The sequence below is a fragment of the Hippopotamus amphibius genome, chromosome 6 (genome assembly GCF_030028045.1).
Source record: "Hippopotamus amphibius kiboko isolate mHipAmp2 chromosome 6, mHipAmp2.hap2, whole genome shotgun sequence".
NCBI classification, from domain to species: domain Eukaryota; kingdom Metazoa; phylum Chordata; class Mammalia; order Artiodactyla; family Hippopotamidae; genus Hippopotamus; species Hippopotamus amphibius.
In genome coordinates this window covers 111,978,453-111,994,601 of record NC_080191.1, presented here as the reverse complement: position 1 = coordinate 111,994,601, position 16,149 = coordinate 111,978,453, and the positions used below count along the sequence as shown (strand labels likewise).

Genomic DNA, 16,149 nt, shown 5'->3' with positions numbered 1-16,149 from the left:
ACTTATGTAGATCTACTTAATTCCCTAAGTATTTTACTATATCATTATGTCATAATTGTTTAACCTCTTTTTAACTGATGAATATTGGATATTTGGATTGTTTTACAGGTTTTTCTTTAGCTTTAATTATCTTGAAACTTCATTTGCAGCTTATTTAAGGACATCATTCTTTTTCTTAATACTTCTATGAAGATTATTGATGGAGCAAAGAATACAACTATAGCATTCTGAATCGTTGTTTAGAGACTATAGAAATAAGTACCAGATCTAGGAAGTGAAATAGATTGATATTTTATAATAGAGAGGCAACTTCTATAGAAAGTTTGAGTTTCGTGCTCATGCAGGCTTATAGAGTGTGTGAGATATCAAGGCTCATTTTTGGAAACTGTGATGAGGATGATGCATTCACAAAGCACTGCTCTGCTAAGTAGGATGAGAACCTTTAAGGGTTTTCTCATAAGTTTATTGACTTTCGTGGCACTCTGAGATGTTTAAGATCTGTGATTTTCCATTCATTATCTTTATTTCCTTCAGAATTCTTCTCTATAATTTTAAACTCCATGAAGTGTCTTGTAAAAAAAAAAAAAAGTGCTTAATAAGTTATAGGTTTTAAGCCCAAGCTAGGAACTATTTGGAAGTCTAAAAAGGTAGTGCAATACATGGCTCTTGTTTCTAAGGCCCACTGTTTTGACCTCTGGAGCTAGGACACATGCTGTAAAGTGCAGTAGCTAATTTGAAATTGTTACATACTTAAATATTCAGCTGTGTATTCTGTAGAGAGTGTTTACTCACAAGTGAGATAACCTAATTATGTCCTGAGGTCCCCAGTAAATACCTTAGATTCTTTTGCAAGTTTCAGTATAAGGAGGATTGGGAAACATTGTTTTAGGCTGGGTAAAAGGCTTGTGGGAGAACTGAAGTCATAAATTGATCCTTAAAGTTAAGGTAAAATTGGGCTAGACAAAGAGAGGAAAAAGGTAGTGCAGGCGAGGGAAAGACCAATAAAGAAATGGAAGAGTTGGGAATGAACATGGGCAAGTAATAAAACTGACCTGAAGGGAAATAGGATGAATGTTGCAGAATAGTGGTAGTTCAATTTGACTAAGTAAGGATATGATAACAGGCTTGGAACATGCACTAGAGGACGGTTAAACTACTGCTGTGTCCTGGAGCAAACAATAGTGTGAGGAAAGCTGTGGTAAGTCTGTCACTGTTATCAGAATATAGTTAAGGGGAGTGGCTAGCTCTGTTTTTAGCTGTGTTGCAATAATCAGTATTTAAGGTGGTACTAATTTAGACTCTATACTGGTATTTGGAATGAAGGAAGGTCGGATACTGATGAAATGCATCTAATAGGAAAAACTAATGTCTTGATGACGAGTGACTCTAGAGAATGATCAGAAGATATGAATTCATAAAAATGATATCAAAATTTGAGTTTCCGCAATTCAGAGAGTTGAACCTATATTGCAGAGTGAGGGAAAGAAAAGTTGGTTTGCTGATTTGGGGAAAGAAGATGATGTGTTAAGTTATTTTTTAGTTTCTTTTTCTTAAACTTTAAAAAATTTAATTTCCTCCTGGATTTTTGAATTTCATTTTGGCTTTTATAACTTTTTTTTTTAGTTGTAATAACCACTTCTAATAACTCTAAAGAGATTAAGCTATGTATGTGTGAGTGAAACAGTGTGTCTAAGAAATAATTGTGAATCAGATTGGCAAATAGTAGCTTTTTAAGACAGTTCTCAGTGGAGCTGTGTTTCTCTGCACATTTGGCTAAGTGGGTAAAGGCATTGTCGTATATACTACCCTAAATCAATAGGGTAGGCAGAATTTTCCATCAGGACCACGGCCTGTGTCAAGTTGCTGTTAACTGTTGGAACTTCTACTCCATACAGTTTAGGGTTAAAATGGATGGTTTTGTGATCGGAAAACCTAAAAGACCTAAAATAGGTGATACATATTTTAAAATCATTAATTTATAACAATGATTGCCACAATATAAACAGCCCTCTAACATTTAGGCAGAGAATGGAATACATTTCAGGCTGTTTTTCCTTTTGTCTGCACTGCTCAGCAGTCAGGTAGGAAATGAAAATGGCCATGGCCACCGGTCCTGCAGAGCCCCTGGTTCACAGGTGCTTGACTGGCAGGATGAAGCAGGAAGGTGATGGCTAATATGTATGAAAAGCAGATGGAATTGATAGCTGGCTTCTTATAAAAGCTTCACTGCTTTTACTATTGAAGAGTTTCTTTTCCTGAGAAATTTTGCAGTATTACCTGCATATCTTAGTGATCTTAATTTGAGTTAGGACTCAGGGATAGAAATGTGTGTCCTTAGCAGGTATTTTCTTGAAAGATAGTGTCTCCCAATTGGTAATGGCTGGCAAACTCAGGTTTATTCTGGGTTACTTTACTTTTGATGGCAATTAATGGATATATCTTTGAACTATTTTAAGCTCTAAACTCTGCTTGTTTATTTACAGTGAATCTAACATTATAAGCATTTGGAATAATGGGAAAGGCATCCCAGTAGTAGAACACAAAGTAGAGAAAGTTTATGTTCCTGCATTAATTTTTGGACAGCTTTTAACATCCAGTAACTATGACGATGATGAGAAAAAAGTAACAGGTAAAGTCTAAATAGCTGATCAGAATTTTTATTGAAAAGTATTGCTCTAAACATAAAATCTTTTACTATTTCTATATAAAGTATGGTTTTATTGTGAGAAAATCCTTTTCAGAATTAATATGTAAAAATACTATCATGTTTAACTGTTTCTTGATTGTAGTCTGATAGAGACTTAACTCTTGTAGTACACTTGCTTATGCTGGGTGGGACTCCTGGAACTCTAACCTAGCTAACAGTTTGGGTTTTGAATTAAGAGTACTGATGAAAATAAGATATGTGTGATTCCTGTGTATGTGAATTTGTTTTTATGTAAGCACCATGTCGTTTGGTATTAATTAAATTACTTTTAAACTGTTTTCTTTAAGAGGGTCAAGATTGAAAGTCTAGACTTTATAGAGTTGAAAGTGCTTTGGCCAAAACCAGATGTTTTTCTGCTGTTTACATTTCCCAAGTAGATTGATTTCTTTTTTCCCCAAAAACCAAGGCTCTAGGAAGTTATATAGATTAACATATAATAGAGAAATAACTTTGATAAAAAATTCAGATTTCATACTCACATAGACTTACTGGATTATAGGAGATACAAAGCTTAATTTTTTGAAGTTGTGATGAAGATAATGAATCTACAAAATGCATGTTTTAATTATATCACTATACGTGCTACATCATACCTGTGTTTTTCTTCACGTGGAAAATCTGAATATACTCTGAAATAGTCATTTGATGATAATGCAGTAAGTGGAAATTGTTTTGTAACAAATCTGCTCTATGGTAGGTGAGTTAACAAAGTTCCTTTAAAATCATTTTCATTAAACCCTTCACATTTAATTGTTTTTACAGGTGGTCGCAATGGTTATGGTGCAAAACTTTGTAATATTTTCAGTACAAAGTTTACAGTAGAAACTGCTTGCAAAGAATACAAACATAGTTTTAAGCAGGTATGATAGAAATGTGCCTAATTCTTTTTTTTTTTTTTAATAATCATGTTTGTTGCCTTGCAAAGATAATAGAACCTTAGGTAAATTGCAATGATACCTGTATAACTTTTTTTTAAAGCATTAAGCAAGTAATCAGAGTAATAAGACTTCAGAGTGCCTGGGAGATTTTACATAAACCTATCTTTCTCCCATTGCTTTAAAACAAAATACTTTACTTAACAGACTTTTCCTTTAACCTGTTTAAACAATAGTGAAAATCTCCTGAACCCCACAGGCTATTTGAAATGCATCCACTTAGCATGTTTGAAAAATTCCTTGTTGATTCATCACATTTATATTTCATAATTTTGTATTTCACTTTTGTAGACCTTTGAAAATAGTTTGAAATTTTACACAAGCTAAAATAATTTTGTTAGGAAAAGCATCATACCTTTTTATTTTTGTAAAATTCTATATGGTCATATTGAAGAATTTGAAAGATGCTTAACAGTATATAAAAGTTGTGCAGTATATTTTGCTTGTTTTCAGCATGATGTTATAATAGTAGTATTTAAAGTTTTTCATTTACAACATCAGTTTTAAGGATTTGTTTGGTTTGCTGCGAAGCTGGAAAATGGATATGGTTGTGGTAAACGAGTGTGTCTCCTTAGCTGAATCTTTATGTATTACCAAATATGGAAGTGTTATAGAAATATGTGAATATTTTTTTCTTTTAAAGACATGGATGAATAATATGATGAAGACTTCTGAAGCCAAAATTAAGCATTTTGATGGTGAAGATTACACATGCATAACATTCCAACCAGATCTGTCCAAATTTAAGATGGACAAACTTGACAAAGATATTGTGGCTCTCATGACCAGAAGAGCTTATGATTTGGCTGGTTCATGCAAAGGAGTCAAGGTTATGTTTAATGGAAAGAAATTGCCTGTAAGTGTCTTCTAAAATAGTTAATGCTTTGTTAATTCGTAGACAGCTTGTAGTTAGATTGTGCTTTTAAAATCTAATCTGTTAATCTCTTTTAACCAGTGTGTTTAGATGATTCACATTTAAAGTGTTTAATAATATATTTGGATTAAAATTTACCATATTGCTATATGTTTTTTATTCATTGTATTTGTTCTTTGTTTCTTATTTCCATGTATCCTGCCTGCTCTGGTTTTAATTGCGTTTCTTTTTTTTATGATTCCATTTTATCTTCTCTGTTTACTTGTCATTATACTTATTTTTAAAACTTCTTTAGTGGTTGCCCTAGGGTTTGTAATACACATTTGTAAATGGTTTGAGTCCACCTTCAAATAATTTTTTACTTCATGTTTAGCAAAAGGACCTTATTTTTTCATGGAAAGGCATTTTATTCTAAGTATAGTAGTGTGTACATGTCAATTCCAAACTCCCAATCTATCCCTCTCCCCACCCTTTCCCCCTGGTAACCACAAGTGTGTTCTCTAAGTCTGTGAGTCTGTTTTCGTTTTGTAAATAAGTTCATTTGAATCATGTTTTAGATTCCACATAAAAGTGATATCATATGATATGTCTTTCTCTGTCTGAGTTACTTCACTTAGTATGATAATCTCTGGGTCCATCCATGTTGTTGCAAATGGCAATATTTTGTTCTTTTTTATGGCTGAGTAGTATTGCATTGTATATATGTACCACACCTTTATCCATTCATCTGTTGGTGGACATTTAAGTTGTTTCCATGTCTTGGCTATTGTGAGTAGTGCTGCTATGAACACAGGGGTGCATGTATCCCATATGTAGTGAAACGACTTCGTGACAGTACATCATACATTTCACTTTTACATGCTCTATAAACAACCAAAGAGGAAAGAGAATGAGATGGAAGAAATATTTGAAAAAATGATGGCAGAAATGTTTCCACAGTTAGTGATGTTGTTAATGCTTTAAGCAGTCAGTTATCTTTTAGAGCAATTTAAAATACAGGAAAGAATTATATTTTACCTTTATTTATTCTGTTTCCAGGGTTCTTAATTTCTTGGTGTGGATCTAAGTTTTTGATCTTAATCGTATTCCTTCTGCCTGGAGATTTTCCTTTAGCATTTATTTCCTGTAGGGTAGGTCTGCTGGCAATAAATTCCCTCAATTTTTGTTTGCCTGAGAGAGTCCTTCTTTTCCTTCACTTACAAAGGATACAGACTCTCACTGCATATAGAATTATGGGTTGCTGGTTTTTATTTTTTCAGTACTTGAAAAATATCACTCTGTTGTCTTCTTGCTTGTCTTCTACACTTGGTTTCTACTGTAGTTCATATCCTTCTTCCTCTGTTGGTAAACTGTTTCTTTTTTCTCTGGTTGCCTTGAAGATTTTCTATTTGTCTTTGGTTTTTTGAGTATGAGATGCTTAGGTGTATATATGTTTTTTTTGTTTATTTGTTGGTTGGTTCTTTGGTGATGTTTTTTGTTGTTTTGATATTCTGTTTTTTTCTGAGCTTGGATCTGTTTGGTGTCTGTCACTAATTTTGGAAATTTTTGGCTCTTATTGCTTTAAATATTTCTTAACATGCTGTTCTTTCTTTTCTTTCTGGTATTCTAATTATGCATATATTGTAGGGTCCCAAGCTTTTGGATGTTTTGCTCTGCTTTGTTCACTATGTTTTCTCTTTGAGTTTTAGTTTAATATCTATTGCTGTATTTTCCAGTTCATTGATTTTTTTTCCTCTATGGTGTCAAGTATATCACCCAGCCTGCCAAAAGCATTCTTTGTATCTTCTACCATGTTTGATTTCTAGCATTTCCAATTGATTCATTGTTAAAACTTGTCTCTCTGCTGAGGTTGCATGTTGTCTGCCTTTTCCACCAGAGACTTTAACGTATTAGCCATAGTTATTTTAGATGTCCTATCTGTTGGTTGAAACATCCATGACATATCTAAGTCTGGTCCTGATGATTGCTTTGTCTTTTCAAACTGTGTATTGAAAATGAGCTATGTTGTATAGGGTAGTAGATATGGAGTACATAGGCTTTAGTTTGAGGATTTATGTATATCTGTACAGGGATTGGACAGTGTTGCCATGGGCACCAGATACTTCAAATAGTTTTTTGTCCTTTCTCTTTGCTTTGGGCCTTACTTTCGAGCTGCCCCTTGAGGAGGGTCTGTGTCTTGTAGCTCTTGCAGCTGAAAACCGCTGTTAGTATTGGAGGCCTGCTAGCCTCGTTGTAGGTTGTTGGAGACTTCCACGTCTAACTACTAAGCCTCAGGCTCTGGAGCGCACACTGGGCCTGTGTCTCAGGGGTCTGGCCTTCACATGAGTGTCTGCCCCTCTTCTAGAGGTGGAGATTATTCCTCTGTCTATATTCTTGCCCTGGTTGCAGCAGGTAACCATCCATGTTCTCATTCAGTATCCTTTAGGCTTCCTGCCCTGCAGAATAAGCCTTTTAAAAATGTAAACTTAAATGAGTTGGGGGTGGGATGGGCTGGACAGAATTACTTTATCCCAGCTATAGGGATGTTTCACCACTGCTTTCCAGCAGTATCCTTCCCCCTGTAAGTTAAGGTTTGTTTTTTTTTTTTTCTTTTTGATAAGGGAGATGGGTCTGGGTGGAATTCCCAGTGGCTATTATTCTCCTCCAGCTGGCCCCATGGGGGAACTTCTAGATTTTCTCTGATCTGTCCTGTGAAAACCTGCTGGGGTTCCTCAAGGAAACACCTGCAAAAGAGTAGAACCCCTTTTGACCACAGCCCTCAGGTTCTTCACACACTCAACACTAGTCCACACTTGTCCTATAGCAGTTCGTCAAAAGCTCTGGTTCAAGGTTCCTATGGGCTTGTATAACACCAAGCAGCTATTGCCCCAGTTAAGCAAAAGGCTTAGGTTCTGTGTTTCCCTGCAGACACCTGCCTGTCTTCAGACTTGGGATGGCCAGCTGTCCTGTGATCTCAAGTTTTTGAAGATACATAAAAAATTTATCATGTGATCATATGTTTCCTTGTAAGGGAGAAGAAAACTTCTTCTTTCAGACCTCTACATGTCTGAACTCAAACTGGAAGTCTACTTTCTTATTTTAAAAATTTAAACTTTTGAAAGATTTTGTAATAACTTACCTGTCCAGCTGTCCCTTTATAACCTCTTTTTATGAAGTACATAATGGAAATGAATTCCTTTTTAAAGGGCAGAAGTCAAGGAGTGAATAAGGTTTTGATCTGCAGCTTGAGGGCTGTTGTGAATGAGGGGAAATGAAAGTTTGAGAGTACCTGATGGCATTCACCTAATTCAGCTGCCAGTAGAAGAGGAATTGTTTATTGTTTTTGTTTTCCAAATTATTAGGTAAATGGATTTCGCAGTTATGTAGATCTCTATGTGAAGGACAAATTGGATGAAACTGGAGTAGCCCTAAAAGTTATTCATGAACTTGCAAATGAAAGATGGGATGTTTGTCTCACATTGAGTGAAAAAGGATTCCAGCAGATCAGCTTTGTAAATAGCATTGCAACAACAAAAGTAAGTACGCTAATTCTTCATTTCCAAGTCAGTGGTAGAACAGTGCTTCATTAAAACCAATACAATGGACAACAAAAACAACAAAAACACCCCAAATCTGCTTTTGTGAAATCGAAATTGACTTACGAAAATGGAAACTTTCTATGAAGAAGCTGTCTTACAGTTTAAACATCCATTTAGAAATAAGTTTATATGATTAGTGTTTATACATTTATATTTTGTGAACTTTAGAATGATAACAAATTCCTTATTTGGTGTTCCCTGAGTTTTGAGTGTAAAAAAACAAATAATAGGAGATGAGTCTGTTTTGGGGTCTGATTGTGAAATGCGTTATCTGCTGTTCTAAGGAGTTTGAACCCTTTTCTGTAGGCTTTTAAATTTCCAAATCAAATGAAATTCTTCTCATCTATAAGCATTTATCCACTGACCATAATAAAATATTAGGCAATACAAGTGTGTATTGTAGAATAATCTAAAGCAGTGATTTGTCACTTTGTCACTCTGTTCAAGTTTGAACTTATTTTTTTAATGTTTACTATTTTTTATGATCTAGCATCACTTTCTGTAGTCAACAGAAATCCTGTATTAGATATGATTGCATTTTGTTGTTTGTAATAGAAACCTAGTATACAGTGCTTTGTAAACATGTAAAGGTTTTATTCTTCCTCTTATGACTAGGGACTGGTGGTAGGCAGTCTTAGTCTGGTTCTGTGACTCCATAGTGTCATCAGGCACCTGTGCTCTTCCTGGCTTTCTTTTCTGCCACCCTTAGCATGTTGCTTTCATTCTCATGCCTTTAAGATGCCTGCTGCACCCTTCCAAGTCCTAGGGAGAGGTAATGAGCTTGGGCAAATGCGTATGCCAACTAGATCCTCTCCCCTTTTATCAGGAATACAATAGTTTTTTCTGGAAGCCCTCTCCGGTACACCTCTGCCAGCATCTCTGGCTAGAACTGGGTCAAGTGGCTACCTCTAGCCGTGAGTGAGTCTAGATTGTTGAATCTTTTTAATTGGGCCTGTTGCCAGTTAAAAACAAACAAATTTGGGTCTGTCAGTAAGGTAAAAATAAAGAATGGATATTGAATGGACAACTGTCAATGGCTGCCACGGTCCCTAAGTGTCAGTCTTGTTAATGTCACTGCCACCACAAGGTCAGTGTTCATTCTCACTTCCATGTTTCTTTTTATTCGACTGCTTTCACTTTGTATGAGTTATATGGAGCTGCTCATTGGCTCTATGGACAAAAAGACTAGTTTTTAAATCCCAGCTCTGCCTTCTGAGACTCATCTTACTCTTTGGAAAATAGGGTTTATAACATTGTCATACTAACTTCACAAAGTTGTGAAGATTAAATACTCATCCTAGAAAAAAGTGAATATGTAACTATTTTGCTACCTTAACTATAGAAAATTTTGGATTTTATTTTTTTTTCCCTCTTTAGGGTGGACGGCATGTGGATTATGTAGTAGACCAAGTTGTCAGTAAACTGATTGAAGTCGTTAAGAAAAAGAACAAAGCTGGTGTATCAGTGAAACCATTTCAAGTAAGTGATGCTTTATATATTCTCTTGAATTATTAAATAATATCAGTTCTGATATTGACCTTTTTTGATGTGTTTTCAACAGGTAAAAAACCATATATGGGTTTTTATTAACTGCCTTATCGAAAATCCAACTTTCGATTCTCAGACTAAGGAAAACATGACTTTGCAGCCCAAAAGTTTTGGATCCAAATGCCAACTGTCAGAAAAGTTTTTTAAAGCAGTGAGTAAAATCTGTATTATTTTTCATTGTTTTTTTTTTTTTTAATTGAGAGTTAAGTAGTTTTCTTGATTTATTTATTCTAATTATTCTAATTCATTTAAATTATTCTGATCGGTTTCTTCCTTTTATTAACTGTGGGTACAGGCATACTTATACTAAAAACTAATATACTTGATTCTGAAAACTTCAAAGGGTAGTTGGACACTTTCATAAAGCACTTGATTATTTTGCCAAGCATTAAAGTGGGAAATCGTGTAACTAATTGTGTTTTTTGCTTTGCATTGAATTTATAAAGCCAGATTTGCCTCTAAAAAGTGTACAGGTCATTATAGGACTCCTGATTTCATCTTTTCTACTTATTTCAAATTCATATACTGAGTTTCACCTTTTATGTAGTTTAAAAAAAAATTTGGTAACATATGCATAACATAAAATTTACCGTATTCTACATATTTTAAAATTTAATTTTACTTTGTGCATATTTATTTAGGCTGCCTTAACCTTTCTGAAACAAGGTGAGAGTATAAGTAACAAATCTTAGATTTATAACTGAGCCTTGTGGCTACTAATAATTTCTCATAGCCTCTTATGTGTCAGCAAGATATGCTTGCCCTGGGAATGTAAAAAAGAATAAATTACAGTCCCTCCTCTTTGGAAGCTTATAATTTTTTGGAGGAGTACCATGTAATTGCAATAGAAATAACATTTTTATCAAATTCTGGTATTAGAATTTCAAAGGCAGGGACTCAAAAAACAAAAGTTGTTTTTTAGATTTTAGTTAAAGGCCTGTAGAATAGTACTTTTGGGTCTAACCATAATGAATTCTGAATACAGATGACCCAATGTTAATGATAGCCCAAATTTCTGCCCTTATTAACAGTTGTAATTTGATTTTAGATTTTATACATTTTCATTTTTGGCAGAGAAAGTTTAGATTTGGCAACATATTTCATGTCTTTTTATATCTGAAACAGTCTAGAAAACTATTTCATATACCTAAAATCAAACTACCCAGGTTGATGAAAAATAAATAACTCCAACTTGGAGATGCTTTACTTTTTTGTGTGTGTGTGGGGGGGGAGGTTTGACGTCTTGTCACGTTAATTTACTGCAGAGTGACCCACACACATATATATATAATGTTGAAATCCTCAGTACCAAACTTTTAAAAAATAAGGACTATTCATAAGTTTTTTGTTTGTTTTGTTTTGTTTTTGCTGCTCTTTGAGGCATGTGGTATCTTAGTTTCCCAACCAAAGATCAACCCCCCCGTGCCTCCTGCAGTGGAAACACAGAGTCCCAACCACTGGACTGCCAGGGAATTCCCCATAAGTTTTTTTGTTTTTTTAAAAAATTTATTTATTTATTTATTGGCTGTGTTGGGTCTTCATTGTTGTTCGTGGGCTTTCTCTAGTTGCAGTGAGCGGGGGCTACTCATCGTCACGGTGCACGAGCTTCTCATTGCAGTGGCTTCTCTTGTTGTGGAGCACGGGCTCTAGGCTCCCGGGCTTCAGTAATTGCAGCACGTGTGCTCAGTAGTTGTGGCTCGTGGGCTGTAGAGCACAGGCTCAGTAGTTGTGGCACAATGGCCTTAGCTGCTTCGCAGCATGTGGGATCTTACCAGACCAGGGATGGAACCTGTGTCCCCTGCCTTGGCAGGCGGATTCTTAACCACTGCACCACCAGGGAAGTTGTGTCCCCCCTGCCCCGTAAGTTCTTGAGTTTATCCTAATGTTCCCTTCATGTTAATATTTTTTTGTCATAGTGAATTCAAGATTCACATTTTTGTATTGAGGGACATCAAAAACATCAGTGTCTAAAATTTCCCAGGTAGTAAATTCATAGATGGATCAGCTTTTACTTTGTTAGCTTTTGTTGCAAGTTAGTTTTGTTAAAATTGTGTATATTTCTTATGGAGTTTACTATAATAGAAATATTTTTCATATGTAGTAAAGTTGCCCTTTTTTCATGTGTTTACATTTCAGTACAATAGGTCATTGTGATGAATAGCTGCCTGAGTTAGTTTTCTGTAGTTAGAATAATATTTACCAGCACATATCATAATGGTTACCATCACTATTATTGTTTTGCCTTCTAACTGCACAGATACCAAGTATTATAGTAATTTTAGCTAAGTGTATAAACTTCTGGCTTGCTTGTATATCATTACTCTTTGATTTTTTAGGCCTCTAACTGTGGCATTGTAGAAAGTATCCTGAACTGGGTGAAATTTAAGGCTCAGACACAGTTGAACAAGAAGTGTTCATCAGTAAAGTACAGTAAAATCAAAGGTATTCCCAAACTGGATGACGCTAATGATGCTGGTAAGAGTCAGATTTTTTTTAGATTTTAAGTTTTTATTTATTCAATTATAGACTGTTTCAATTTTCCAGATATAGAGTATAGGATTTTATGTTCAGAGTATAATTTTACTTCACTAAAATTGCCCCGTGTATCACATATTACTAATTTTGGGGGATGGGAATTCAATAAAATATACTTAATTTTTAAATTATACTGAGCATAACGTAAGATGAATTACAGTCTTTCATTGTCATTGTGATTATTAATTTTTTGGCTTCATAGTTTTCATTGGTAAAATTGAGAACTTTGAAATATCTGTCATTTTGAACTTCTCCCAGGTGGCAAACATTCCCTGGAATGCACACTAATACTGACAGAAGGAGACTCTGCTAAGTCGCTGGCCGTGTCTGGATTGGGTGTGATTGGGAGGGACAGATATGGGGTCTTCCCCCTCAGGGGGAAGATTCTTAACGTTCGGGAGGCTTCTCACAAACAGGTGTGTATCTGTATATGTGCCTACACATGTATATGACATTCTAATACTTTATTGAAGTTGTGAATTTTTATGTGTCAATTCTAGCTCACCTTTTGTATATGTCGACACTTTTTAAAATACTTTCAAAAAAAAACTTTCTTTTCATTTTTGCACAGATCATGGAAAATGCAGAAATAAACAACATTATTAAGATAGTTGGTCTACAATACAAGAAAAGTTATGATGATGCAGAATCTCTGAAAACTTTACGCTATGGAAAGATTATGATTATGACTGATCAGGTTGGTTTAATAGTTGCCACATATTAAAACATATCTTTTTCAGAATGTCCTTTTGATATTTGTTGCGTGAGATTTATTCCAAGATAGTAGATGTGAAAGTGATTGTGTTTACATCCAGGGGGAAAAATATTGTTTAATGACATGGTTTGTGTGAGGCACATATAACATTATCTCATTTATGGTAACCACCTTTTTGGTTAGGTATTTTTATAATGTTTCAAATGCAATAAATATGGGAAGAGTAGAACACACTGAGTATTATGGGATTGAAGCCTATCTATAAGCAGGAAGGAAATGGTGAAATTTACAAGTAAGAAAGATTAATAGGATAATGGCTAATATTTGTATATGATGGCATAATTTGGGATGCACAAAAATATTGGAGAACTTGAATAGTAAAATGCAATCATTAGGAAAGAAGTAGAAAATTGAAAATGAAGAGTTCCACATGTATCCAACTGCTTGTCTCTTATGTCCTCCGATTGAAAGCATTCCTAAAGAAAATCTTCAACTGAGAAGCTGCTGTATAGTTTTAATCAGAAATTCATCAGTTTTTACATTAAGAGAAGACTTGTGAATCCTGTTTTCCATGGATTTCTCCTTCCAGTGAAATGGCATTATAACCCTGTTTCATTTATTTCCCCATCTTTGAATCATTCTTTTAGTGGAATCTGGGCAAACTATAATGGTAGTATATTTTTTAATGACAGAAAGATTCAGTCCATCACTTAGCTATATTCTTTATTTGAATTTTAAGAAAAAAATTCTTTACTGTGACCATCGAAAGAATGTTTTGTAAAATGCAGTTCTAAAATTTGAATGGGATTTTGTCTCCTTGCTGCTTTTAGCAAGGAGACAAAATTTGGTTATATAAGTAATTATATTTCGTAAAATTATCATAGCACTCTTTACTAACACTTATTTAGGATCAAGACGGTTCTCACATAAAAGGCCTGCTTATTAACTTCATCCATCACAATTGGCCATCACTTCTGAAGCATGGTTTTCTTGAAGAGTTCATTACTCCAATTGTAAAGGTACTATTTACGATAACATATTTTTTATACTGTTGCCTTAAAGACGAGCAGAAAAATTAATTTTGTTTTTTTATTATTCATTTAAGGCTAGCAGAAATAAGCAGGAACTTTCCTTCTATAGTATTCCTGAATTTGATGAGTGGAAAAAACATATAGAAAACCAGAAAGCCTGGAAAATAAAATACTACAAAGGTTTGTATTCTAAAACACTTAAATTTTGTGATGTTAGTACTGACATAAATTTATTTTTATGAGAACATTATAAAATATTTTGAAAATTTGTCTCTTTTAGCTTTCAGAAACAGCTATTGCTGATTTTTAAAGAATTGTTAGGGGAAATTTTATGTAAATAGAGTAATATAGTGGGCTTCCCACGTGCTTAAATAATCACTGTTTTACGGCTGATCTTGTTTCATCTAAATGCTTCTCATCGCTACCCCATTAGTTTGAAATAACTTCCAGGCATTAATTATTTCTATAATACTTTCGTGTGTATCTCTAAAAGAATTTTTTTTATTGCCCATAATACCATTATCGTACTTTCTTTGATAACCTTAAGTATTCAATCCATGCTAAAATTCTCCTGATCATATTAAAAGTGTTCATTTTTGTAGTTTTTTTTTTGCTTGTTTTTTGTTTTTTTTTTTAATCAGGATCCAAACAAGGCCCATACAGTGCATTTGGTTGATGTCTTTTAAATCTTAATATATTGTTTCTCTTTTCATATTTCTTTCCTTATAATTTATCTGTTCATAAAGTTGGATTCTTTGTCCTGCGTAATTTCCCACATTCTGGATATTGTTAATTATCCCTATAGTTTGTTGTTGTTTTTTCTTGTGGAGAGAACTTTTAAGGTCTTCTCTCTTAGCAATGTTCAGGTATACAATATAGTATTATTGACTATAGGCATCATTCTGTACATTAGATTCCCCAGAACTTACTCATCTTATAACTGAAAGTCTGTACCCTTTGACTGACATCTCCTCATTTCCCTCTCCCTGCCAGCCCCTGGCGACCAGCATTCTACTCTGTTACTATGAGTTTGACTTTCTGTTTTTCAGATTCCACATGTAAGTGAGATCATACAGTATTTGTCTTTCTCTGTCTGGCTTGTTTCCACTTTTGTTTTTAAAATTGTGCAGGGTTGGGTACCAGTACAGCTAAGGAAGCCAAGGAGTATTTTGCTGATATGGAAAGGCACCGCATCTTATTTAGATACGCTGGTCCTGAAGATGATGCTGCCATTACCTTGGTAACAAAGTTAATTTTAAAAATCTCTCCTAGTATCCATTCCCTCTATATGCCATTCTTTTCTTCCCAATCTTGGTTTTCTGTGATTAGTCTCTTTAGAATTCTAAGCCAGACCTACTTAATTTTAGTGTCATTCCTCATCACTGCAGATTATGCCCTGCTTTCATAGTTCTTTAATTCAGACACCTCTGTTCAAGTGTATTTTTAATAAAAGCATATTGGAAAAAACTTAATTTCCCAGAAATTAATAATTAGTTATTTGCCTTTATATATTTTAATTTTACATGAAATTTATTTTATTTTTAATGTATGAAATTGTTTCCTGAAATCTTTCAGGCATTCAGTAAGAAGAAGATCGATGACAGAAAAGAATGGTTAACAAATTTTATGGAAGATCGGAGACAGCGTAGATTACATGGCTTACCAGAGGTTGGTCATAAAGAGTGGTGATCTGGGGGGAGAAGGAGAACGAAGCTAAAATTCATGCAGTAATCATGATGTAATTGCTATATAACTTTTCTCTTAGCAATTTTTATATGGTACAGCAACAAAGCATTTGACTTACAATGATTTCATCAACAAGGAATTGATTCTCTTCTCAAACTCAGACAATGAAAGATCTATACCATCTCTTGTTGATGGTAAGTAGCTTTTGTTTAAGAATCTTTTTCATTTTTGTATGTTATTTTAATTTCATGTACTTTAACCCATCCTTATAATAAATTTTAAAATTCTGAAGTTGCTCTTGAGATGTTTTAGTAGTTCTGAAATATTTTATATTCTTTATTTGAATCTTTTAAACCCTTTTTGAGTTTTTAAAGAAAATTAACTTGCATTTTTTTAAAGCTTTTGCCCCAAGCTGTTGGAGACTTTTTTAAAATAAAAAGTAAAATGTGATTTTGATAAGTTCTAAAGTATTTATCAGAGACTGCATTTTAAAAACAGCTTTACTCCTCAGTGCCCCAAATCTAATGCTTTTAACTTATT

The 16,149-nt window shown here is 34.2% G+C and overlaps 1 protein-coding gene across 3 annotated transcripts in view; it reads left to right on the top strand.

Annotated features, from left to right (window-relative positions):
* The window catches only part of TOP2B (DNA topoisomerase II beta), a 58,291-nt gene that overhangs the window by 17,779 nt on the left and 24,363 nt on the right, over positions 1-16,149 (top strand). For all 3 annotated transcript variants that reach the window (XM_057740060.1, XM_057740059.1, XM_057740062.1), the window contains exons 5-18: positions 2,484-2,629; positions 3,470-3,567; positions 4,286-4,498; positions 7,858-8,031; positions 9,472-9,573; positions 9,656-9,793; positions 11,979-12,117; positions 12,436-12,593; positions 12,749-12,874; positions 13,801-13,911; positions 13,998-14,103; positions 15,054-15,163; positions 15,499-15,591; positions 15,689-15,803. In XM_057740060.1, the coding sequence (XP_057596043.1) occupies positions 2,484-2,629; positions 3,470-3,567; positions 4,286-4,498; positions 7,858-8,031; positions 9,472-9,573; positions 9,656-9,793; positions 11,979-12,117; positions 12,436-12,593; positions 12,749-12,874; positions 13,801-13,911; positions 13,998-14,103; positions 15,054-15,163; positions 15,499-15,591; positions 15,689-15,803 (1,829 nt within the window). The remainder of the gene's footprint in view (positions 1-2,483; positions 2,630-3,469; positions 3,568-4,285; positions 4,499-7,857; positions 8,032-9,471; positions 9,574-9,655; positions 9,794-11,978; positions 12,118-12,435; positions 12,594-12,748; positions 12,875-13,800; positions 13,912-13,997; positions 14,104-15,053; positions 15,164-15,498; positions 15,592-15,688; positions 15,804-16,149) is intronic.